The 10,504-nt window shown below is 47.7% G+C and overlaps 1 protein-coding gene across 1 annotated transcript; it reads right to left on the minus strand.

Annotated features, from left to right (window-relative positions):
* Nucleotides 1–1,716: 1,716 nt before the first annotated feature.
* Nucleotides 1,717–10,302, minus strand: LOC135906543 (uncharacterized). Its single transcript, XM_065437992.2, has 4 exons — nt 10,062–10,302; nt 8,807–9,096; nt 6,529–6,677; nt 1,717–4,216 (listed from the first exon to the last, which is right to left on the minus strand). Exons 2-4 carry the CDS (start codon nt 9,021–9,023, stop codon nt 4,136–4,138), a joined length of 447 nt encoding a protein of 148 aa, XP_065294064.1. The 5' UTR covers nt 9,024–9,096; nt 10,062–10,302; the 3' UTR covers nt 1,717–4,135.
* Between the last annotated feature and the right edge of the window lie 202 nt (nt 10,303–10,504).

The raw sequence follows: 10,504 nt of genomic DNA on the forward strand, positions 1-10,504 counted from the left end.
CTACCAACGCATGTATCTTGTAATATCCGAATGTTTGCCGATGACTGTGTTATTTATCGCACTGTTGCCAACGCCTCTGATCAATCAACCCTTCAAAGTGATCTTAACAATGTAAAGCAATTGTGCGATGATTGGCTAATGGAACTTAACCCTCATAAATGCAAAACATTATCTTTCAACCGCCGCCGCTTTCCACTGTAAGCTTATATAAGCTTACAGTACCATTTCCTGGCTCGTCTTTTTTTAGTAATTATCCGAGATAAATTAATTAACTTTGTAAATGTAGCTTGAAACGTTCAGGCGTCAATGGGAAAGTTGCGGAGCTTCACAAATATTGCACAACCCAGGTACTTCCAACCAGATAGACTTAGAGCGGCCGTGTGTATTCGGGAAAAACAAAAGCCCGCGGAGTTTAAAAAAATGCCGCATGACACACACACACACACACACACACACACACACGCACACACACACACACACACATATATATATATATATATATATATATATATATGTTCAAAGGTGCGTGCGCAATTTAGTGTAGTAGCGACGAGTTAAATTTAAACGCCGCGCACCAAACAGCAGCAAAATTATAACAGCAAATTATGACAAGCAACAGCCTTTCAAGCACTTGTATAAATTTGCTCGAAGAAAGTATCCCTCTTGGATACCTTCGCTCTCGGAAGGCAAGACGCGCGAACACTTTAGCAAACAAAACTGTTTTTCTCTAAACCTTGACGCAGAATTCGTAAAATTGCAGAACGGGACGAAATTCGTAAACATTACGAAAAAAAAACAATTCGAAGAGTTGGCAGGTATGCTTAAGGCAACTAAAATTTTAACGCGTAATAAGAAGTCAGAATTGGACAAAAGTATGCGAAGTGTTAGTGCACGAAGTTTCGTCTCATTCTATATGCGTATTTGCCCTGCGTCAGCGTTTCTCAGCTCTACGATCCCTGGGCCACCGGCAGTTTCCGAGAAGGTTCAAAAGGGTGGGCTGGCACCGCACAAGAGACGCGTCTTACGATGGCGAAAGTCTCTCAAAAGAGCGAGAGAGATGTTCTGGTTATGGATTCGTCTCGCGCGCCCCTGACAGCTGTCGCTCCCCAAAGGACCGCTAATGTGACGCTAGGATGTTTCACACCTAATGCACACAATCTGCGTATATCGAAGTGACTGACACACGGCGACACACTTTCGTGACCCGGGAAGAGACGTTCGGGCGGAAACACTCCCTGAAAGACATCTTTTTTGCCGCAAGTTGAAACGCACACAAAAGGAAGACACATAAAGACAACACTTCCTTTTGTGTGTGTTTTAACTTGCGGCAAAAAAAAAACGTATTTTAGCAAGCACCAACTAGCGCCTGCAAGCAGTTCTGTTGCAAACGCTCCCGGCATAGTAGCCCCGACTGAAAAAGCAGAAGTGCCACCACGACCATCCACAGTTCCTACATGCAGACAGACAGAGGTTACAGTACCAAATTTAAATAGGAGTCTCAATTCATTACCGCTTGTGCAATTCCTCTTCGCAAGTTCGTCGATATATTGAGCTCTCGCCAGCTGTGAACAGAAGAAAGCAAGCTTTTGTGAGGAGGAATCAGGAATAGACGGAAAGACAGAGAGCTCAGCCATGTTTTTGTAAGCTTCCGCAAAAGTTAACGGGATGCTGCATCCTGTATTCGGACATGATGGCTACAGAGGAGGCAATTTGCGTCACCTCCCCCCTCCCTCTCCATTTCAGCGACACAGTTTACACGTCCCCCGAGCGGCCAGACCGAGCCTCATCCTGCCAGACCTTGTCCTTCGGGGAAAGGCCAAGAATGAGCGCTGTAGCTCTTGAGAAACACAAAAACAAGAGATGAGTGAGACATTCTTTAATGAATGCTGGAATGCTTGCCTGACCATACGCCTAGCGTGCTATACTGCACATGAAGAGGGTGACATATAAAATGACACATCTATTGTACGCACTTACACATGCACTCAATCATCATCATCATCATCATCATCATCATCATCATCATCAGTCTATTTTCTCCACTGCAGGACGAAGGCCTCTACCGGTGATCTCCAATTTGTCTTCTTTTGCGCTAGCTGATTCCAACTTGCGCCTGCAAATTTCCTCATTTCACCAACCCACCTAATTTTCAGCCTTCCTCGACTGCGCTTCCCTTCCCTTTTGGCAGAGTACACAGAATACGCAGTAACAAGTAGCCAAGCATGTCTGGTTGAGGCCAGTCTCAAAAAAAGGCTAAGAGTACTTTCGTTGAGCGCAAAGCATTACAATAGTGCGACGCGGTATACAAGGACATGATACTTTCTAATGGAGCCGCCGATTAAGGTTTGAGATTCGAAAATATCTATCGTGGCGGCAAAGTGCGTGCAAGCGCACAAAAAACATGATATGCCATGGCAAACACTCCTCGTATTACGCGGGGAAGATCGTGTCCACTGCAGTTTGTGCAAGTAGTTTGTAAAGGGAAAGACCTTGGCATCGCACTGGAACGTCTGCTCCCTTTGTTCGGCGGTATGTCTTGTGTGAGGAGCGTTAGTTTTGTTCTGGCTTGTCTTTAGGATGCATCGCCCCAATCCCACATTATGGGGTAGGAAGCTTAGCGTTATTACGGTTAATCAATCTGCTCACTCCTCCTCTCGCCTTCAATCAACAAATATTTTTGGCCTTCATAAACACTCGAACATCTGAAAGTCAAAAGAGAGAGAGAGAGGAAGAAATGCGGTGATGAACATGCGAACGAGAATATAATTAGCAGCCAGCGTAAATCTGCCTGCTTACAAGCATGCGTGTCGCAGTCCTTCCTACGTGCAACGATGGTATGCGGCTGATACAAAAACCATGAACAATAGATCCACAAGCCACGGCAATAACCCATACGCGTCCTTATTACACAGAGTACGCGATAGACACGACGTACTTCAAGTTCAACTATCACCACGACTCCGATAGGGCGCGCACGGCTTCGTTATACCAGCGGCCTACCCAGCGGTCGATTTAGGCACCACTGGCCTCCTTGAAGCCCTTGGGTTCAGAGGGAGCAGTGGTAAAGCAAACATGTCCGCAATAGACATTAGTAAGAGGCGACTGGAGCATTGGTGCAAGAAAAGTAGGGAAACGACAAAAGACGGAGACGTACAAAAGCACAGCTCGCAATAGGGGATCAGAAAATTTGGGCGTGGTAGTTCATAGTGTTTTTTTTCTTTTTTCATTGTTTAACCTAGGTATAATATTAGGCAGTATAGTAGCAAGAGCTTGGTGGCGCAACCCACCGCCCCGTTCCAAAGGGGACGCTCATAACATCTATCCATCCGAACACACGTTGTCTGCGCATGGAAACACGCGGCTGTTTCATTGCATAAGCCTTCAGCAGCCTTATCTAAACAACCTTTATTCGAAACGCCCGCTGTGCACTTAACCGATATGTCGGTGCGTCAAAAAACAGCACGTTCAGAGTTTATTTCATACGATTATATACTCATTTTTTCTCCTTTCAACTCGGGTGACAGAAAGACAAGGGAGCTCGATTAGTTGCTCATTCGATCCCAAACCCTGCAAACATCAAATGCTGCATCAGGCGGAAGCGCCACTGCGGGCAAAGCCGAATTCTACCTTATTGTATAATTCCGCCGTTCTTGCTCCTTCAAGCAGACAGGCGAGGATGATATCGTCTTTTCAGCAAAACAAAGAAAGCAGGCAAGATGGCGGAACTTTGTTTCTGCATAGCTTTGTTCGGTATGCCATGACGTCAGCGAATAACCCCTATACGAATCCTGGGCCGGGGTAATGTAGCGATTCCATTCCTACGCCGTTCCTTTCCGCGTTTCACCAGCGGTCTTGGTGGCGCACCGCATCGTCGCCTCCGAGATAGCGCGCGCGCTATGCGCGAGATCGCAATCTCTGAGGCCGTGTACGGCGCACGTACATTATTCCCGCGATCACCCGCGCGTGAGTGGCGTACTGTAGCAAAGGAATAGAATCGCGTGAAAGGAATCGGTACATCATACCGGCCCTGCACTCAGCAAGAAATCAACAGGCTGTGAGCAGCGTTTCCAAATATTTGAGAAGTCTTCCCAAGCGGAGGCTTGTGGCTTCCACGGGCGAAGATCCGTGCAAGGGCTCAAAGCTTTTGTCCCGCTTCCGTTCCGGGGCTAACTGGGTAAGGCGGTGGTCCTGCCTGATAAACGTGCGGGGTGCCTCCCTGTGAAATAGAGCAGGAAAGAAAAGAACCGCAGACAAGGAAGTTAAGTATGAAGAATTAGACCAGCGTATAAGCTAAAACCGCACTTCCCAAGCCTATATATATTAATCGAGAATTTGAGCTCACGTGTTTATCGAAGTATATGTCATTTTAATCAAGAAATGTGTTTATTTGTTTGTTTGTTTGTTTGTTTGTTTGTTTGTTTGTTTGTTTGTTTGTTTGTTTGTTTGTTTGTTTGTTTGTTTGTTTGTTTGTTTGTTTGTTTTCGACTACATGCGCAATGAAAATATTGCTGAACTTGACAAGCCAGTTTTATAGCGAAGCGTTTGGCTAATTAAGTGAAACTTTTCAGTAGCGATAATTATCTCTCACTTACACATTATCCACTGCGAGTAAGTATCCTATCTTTTTCAATGCGACTAACCAGTTCAAATACCTAAATGCATGAATTACGTTTGAAATTGTTTGCTTAAGAGTGCAATTGAGAATGCACAACTTAGCTCTGTGAGAATAAAGGAATAAAGCGATTGCTGTATGCGTGTGCTTCCGTATCTTGCGTTTTGTGTTGAAGCTGTTTCGATCGTATAGGCGTATCGAGACTGGGCTCCTCAAAGGGGTGTACAGGTTGTTCAGTATCTTCTAGACAGCACACGGCCTGCGCATGCTCGAGCTGTGACGTCACACAAGTATAGGTAGACAGCTCCTGCACCACAATGGCAGACTCGGCCGGTGACCTCAATCGTAGCACACACACGCTGACGTCGATACAGAAGTGTTTGCGGCAGCATAATGCAGTGGTATCGCTTATTGGCCTTTTCGTTCTGCCACTGTGTGGCGGAGTCAATTTCATCGCAGCGACACCGGCATCTGTCGCATGCCGTATGTGTTGTCATAACGACAAACTCCGCCCTGTCGGAAACGACCGCATAAATTCTTTTCTAAGCATGAACGTACGACACGAGACTATTCCCTCATTTTGATGCAGCGTCGCTTTTTAAGCTTTTTCACATCTTCAAGTCAGTTCTGTTATCAAGAAGGTCCTGCAGCGCTGCACCGTTACAAAGTGTAACGAGTGTCTTGCATTGCCGCAGGGCACCACAGCCTATTACACCGCAGAACCGGTTTTTTCTTTACGTCTCCCGCAGACGTACATATTTTTGGGCTAGTTCGCTCGTTGCAGTAATATCAGGTCGAGCGCTGAATTGACACCTTCCTCAGATCTCCGTTTCACGGAAATTACGTCGTCGACCGACATCCTTCAACGCAGGACACCACGCGTACCACCGCATTCTAGCATGCCTCTCCACTCAACACTCCCCCTTCGAATGAAGCGAATGGAGATTCTTAAGTTCATGGCAGTACATCCCCTACCCAGAAATGGTTATCGCGCTTTATACACTATGCGGCAATTTTTTTGAGAACCGTAGGAACTTCAGCAGTTGAGGGACGGATACCGCCACAGTGATTCGCGGTATACGGCGTGCGTGCGCAAATATCCAAACATGACACGTATCGCAGTAAATGACGGTAAATTAGGTGCAAATGATGGAGACAAAAGATACCACGGAGATTTACGAAAACGGTAAGCAAAAAATCGGGAGGGGAAGAAGTTGCAGTTTGCCCGAAAGGCGAAGCATCGTTTGCGATAGCAAATCAGTAGACGCCTACACGAAGTAAGGATAGTAGAGTTATCGGCCGTATAAACTCGTAAGCATTCGCTTACTCAGTTGCCAACCGTCACACGCGCACAAGCAAACAAGAACACATCTAACTCGATGACCGCGTAAACTCGCTGTCGAAACGGTGGACTGAGGAAACGCGGCAGTGGCAGCGAGCGAATTTACCTTCGTGCTGCCCCTCGCTTCAACGCGAAAACGGCGACAACACAGTGCACACGAAGCTATCAGCAGTCAGCTTTGTGCTGCGGGAGGATATTACAGGCGCAAGCCTCGTACAGGTAGTGCTGCAAACGACTTATGAGATGGAGTATAGTTTGTTTCAGAAATGAAGTACCCCTAACTTTCTTTTCTTATGAAAGAAAAAAAATTATCCTATTGGGTCACACAATATCCGTCACAACAGCAATGTATCTAACATAGTGGCAGACGTTATTGTACTGCGCGGTTCGTCTACCCGTCGCAGCAAAGTGCCGTCCGTCGGTAGGATTTTCCGTTGCGACGTCGACATCAGTGGTTGGCAGGACAAAGGTAGTTCCGCCGTTACGAGAGCGAAAGCTCACCGTCGTGACGAAGCCGCAACCTTTTGACAGAACTTTTCGTCGTTTGTAACGACATTTTTCTCGCGTACTGTACCTTTTGCCCCGCGCAGACTCTGCAGACGCACACGCAGAGCACGACGATTCCGATCAGCACAGCAAGGGGAACGATGACGGCGACAGCGATGATCCATCCGGAGAGCGAGCCGACTTGCTTGAACGTGTGCGTGGTGATCTCGACGGCGCCTGCGTGTCGTCAGAAAGCAACGAATCTGGTTATTCGGCTGCGCGATAACGAATCAGTTCACGTAGCAAGCGACCTCCAAAACTTCCTGCCCACTGAGCGGTTCGGAGAACAGCAAAGCCCCTGTTCTCCAAAACACTCAAGAGTACCGGATGTTTCAGACACTATACTTTAGGTGATGCTTTTTTCGAAAGCACGGCAAGAAACGCGTTCCTTCCCCAAGCGGACATCGAAAATTTTGCGACAATCACCGCTTCTCTGCTTGACTACAACTTCAGCATCCTAAGCGGCGTGGAGCGCTTAAATGAGCACTGACATGAGGTTTGGAGTTTGCCATTTTTCGCGTTAAACAAAGGTTAAAGCCCGCTCGAACTCGACAAAATAATGCTGCAATGCATCAGAGCACCCTAAACAATTTATTCAAAGCGTGTTTCTATGCACCAGTTTCGGTTTAGGTGCCACAGGAAACGGATGCAGTGTGGCATCGTGACACACCAGTTCGCTCAGCTGCCGCGATCGCAGCGGTTCCCACACGCTATCCAAGCCAGCAAACAATACGCGCAGAAGTTTTCTGCGCCTATTCTGCTCTCTTCTTTCATGCGCGTGAAGCTACGCGACTTCAGTGAGTTCTGCTCCGCGCCGGAACATCTTGATAGTGTCGCGGACGCCAAAGGCAGAATTATAACATCCAACTTAACTATCCCACTAAGATTATGATGGTTCGCACTGACGTCATCGTGGCCTCCATCTTGGGGTATTAGCACGTCGAGAAGCCGCGCAAACAAGAAGCGCGACAGAGGGACTGGCGCGTATTGAGCCAAGAGAGAAGGAAAGAAGGAAGGAAGAAGTGGAGAAGGAAAGGCAGGGAGGTTAACCAGTTTAGCTTAACCGGTTTGCAACCCTACACATGGGAGAGGGATGGAGGCGATGAAAGACGGGGAAGGGGAGAGAGAGAGAGCACAGCACGCACACATCGTCCGTTAGAGTCCATCAATCTGGCATGGTACGAGAGCCAAGAGAGAAATCGATATCATCGATAATACGGTGACAAACGTTCACCGTCAAAAATCAAGAAGTTGATAGTCACTTAAGTATCCTCGCACGACTCGAATGTGAAAGCGCTACGGCTTCTCTAGATTACCACCTTAAATTAAAACTACCCCTTAATCCACCTTGCTCTAATTTGTGCCAACCTTATTTCACCTTAAGGCTCATTCACACCGGCGACTGACAGTGGTCGCGCGACCAAGTTGGTCGCAAAGCGACCAGTCGCAAATGGTCGCAAATGGTCGTTTTTCTCGAAAAGTGATCATTTTGGGCCAGTCGCTCACTGCTCGATTTTTCGAGTCGCGCGACCGTGGTCGCAAAACTGATCAACCAATCAGCGGCGCACCGGAAGTGATCTTTCATGTGTCTACATCCGGCCTCCTCCCGCGTCGCGGCAAATCCGTGTAGATTCCGAGAGTTCTCGCTGAGAATGATAATCTCCGGGATTGCGACTTGCGGGTCGCGCTCAGCCTGGCTTGCCGGTGTGAACATCAGTCGCCCTCGGCCGCTTTCTAGTCGCCAGTCGCAAATGGTCGCCCGACCTCCTCAAGTCGCTGATGTGAATGAGCCATTAATCCACTTTAATTCACCTTAATCCACTTTAATCCACCTCAATGCACTGTAATACACCTTCATTCACTTTGCTTCACCGTGGGACTTCGCAGTGCGAGCCGCAGCAGGCCCAGCGCAGGGAACGTGACGTCATCACTTGGTCACGTGGGTTTTGGTACCATCGGAAGTTAACGCCGGAGGGACACCAAATTTTTCGCTTCATCGGGCACATAAGGCTTTCGCCTTAACACAATGTACAGTGCTAACAGCGCTCAAACGATTCAAACGCGACAATCTGCCCGCATGGCGGTAGTAGGTGGTCGGCGCTTTTTGTGCCACTGCTGAGCGCTGGGTGGTCGCTGGAGGAGGAGGAGGGGAGAAGTGGGGGTGGGGTGGAACTTCCTATTCACTTGTACAGTACGCTTCAGGCTTGTATTCGTGAATTCATCCATTCATGCGATACGCTTGCAGTATTGATTCGCTCTACAATACGAGTGTATTACCGTACACTATACAATGCTTCTACACTTACGGTCATACGACTTGTGCGTGCTTCTCCCCCAGCCATTCTCGTCCTGCCAGTTTCTCTCCCCGATGTTCAGGACGCCGCTCGAGGCGGAAAGCCGCGTCTCGAGCTCTGCGTCTTGCTCGCCGCCGGCAAACTCCGGGCCCTCTGTGATGCTTGCGCAGTGGACGGAGCTGAGCACCGCTGCAGTCATCGCAGCCGCGATCATTGCCAGCCCTGTCATCTTGCTGGTTCACGGCGGTGGGGACGGTAAAGGCAGACGGCTCAAGGTAATGGAAGCAGCGGCTCTCGAGTTGCTGAAATAAGAATACCAGTTTAAATATGAAGAAGAAAGAAAGAAGCAAAGAAACAAGACATTGGAAGAAAGGATCAGAGATTGAAGGAAAGAAGAAAGGAAGGCCATATTAAAATTTTGTAACCTGCATTTCATCTGACAGATACAAAGGGGTGGGGGTGGGGGGGAACAGAAGTATATTGTATACTGCTGTCATACTGATATTATGGCGCGTTCGATATTTTGCGTTTAGACGGTGACTCCTCAATACTTGACTCACCGTTTGGCAGTGCTTCTTTTATTCAGGGCCGCTACAACGTGATAATATACGTCGATGTTTGCGGCGACAACGTTTAGAAAAATGAAAGAAGAAGCGAACACGCAAAGATCGTCAACGCGAAACGAATATTATTTTGTGAAAACAAGGGCCTAAGTATCTAAAGAGCGCAGGAACAAAAATATATTGAACAAGCGAACGAAACCAAAACGCGTTTAAGCGACCAATAATATGGTAATTATTTACACAATGATAGATCGTGGCCAAGACAGAGGAAACGTAATGAAAAAATTTCGGATTGATTCTGACCAGCCAGAGGTCAGTGACGTGCACACAAATCTAAGCGCACGATCGCTATTTGCATTCTTCTCAGACTTGAATACGGCCGTCGCGGTTGGAAACCCAACCCGCGACCTTGTGCTCCCCAGCAAAACCCCATAGCCACCACGCGGGTGGTGCTTCACCGCAATACAGGCGTGCAATACAGCAGAACGCACAATTTCAAGGAAGGGCGACGAACTTCGCTCTTCGCGTATCGCAGCGGGCGCAATTCGAAGAACGTTTACGATACGAAAGGATCTTACTCTGCAAAATTACTCTCAATTTCTCTGATGCATTAGATTACACATTCAGCTGCGTCCTGACCAACGTCTGCTGACACGAGCCTTTTTCTCTGTATTTTCCTTTTACGAATCAAGGAGCGTACTCACGTTCAGCCGATCGTTGGGCGCTCCTTCCAACCGGGTTTTCTTCTGGCTTTGATCCCAAACACTCGTCCACAGAAGCCGGGACTCGAATGCGGTTGAAGTAGAACGTCGCTTGCACGCATCGACAAAGTTTGCGCTGGCCGCTTATTTATCGTGTTTCCGTTCGTCCTGTCTTCCCGCCTCTTCCTGCAACGGCGTCCTCTTTATCTTCCAGTGACTCAAAGACATCTGTAAAGTCCTCCGGACCAAGTGCAATGACGCCAGCTACTGCCGAGTAGGGTTTTTTTTTTTTTTAGCCGGCGTTGATAACACCGCGTGCGTTATAAAAAATGTTATGCGATTTTTTTTATGTTTCTATTTTCTTCTATTTCTTAAGCTTGCCTATGCCCCGGTTTCGCGAGCGATACAGAAGGGTTGAAATCCGGGCCAGTTGGTACATAGTTCAA

Source organism: Dermacentor albipictus, chromosome 9, assembly GCF_038994185.2.
Source record: "Dermacentor albipictus isolate Rhodes 1998 colony chromosome 9, USDA_Dalb.pri_finalv2, whole genome shotgun sequence".
NCBI lineage: Eukaryota > Metazoa > Arthropoda > Arachnida > Ixodida > Ixodidae > Dermacentor > Dermacentor albipictus.

Excerpts from the sequence above, each read along its gene's own strand:
- LOC135906543 (XM_065437992.2), bottom strand. The coding sequence starts at position 9,023 with ATGACAGGGCTGGCAATGATCGCGGCTGCGATGACTGCAGCGGTGCTC. Across the intron at positions 6,678-8,806 it reads CACGCACAAGTCGTATGACC|GCGCCGTCGAGATCACCACG; the intron begins GTAAGTGTAGAA and ends GACGACACGCAG. Across the intron at positions 4,217-6,528 it reads GAGTCTGCGCGGGGCAAAAG|GGAGGCACCCCGCACGTTTA; the intron begins GTACAGTACGCG and ends TCTATTTCACAG.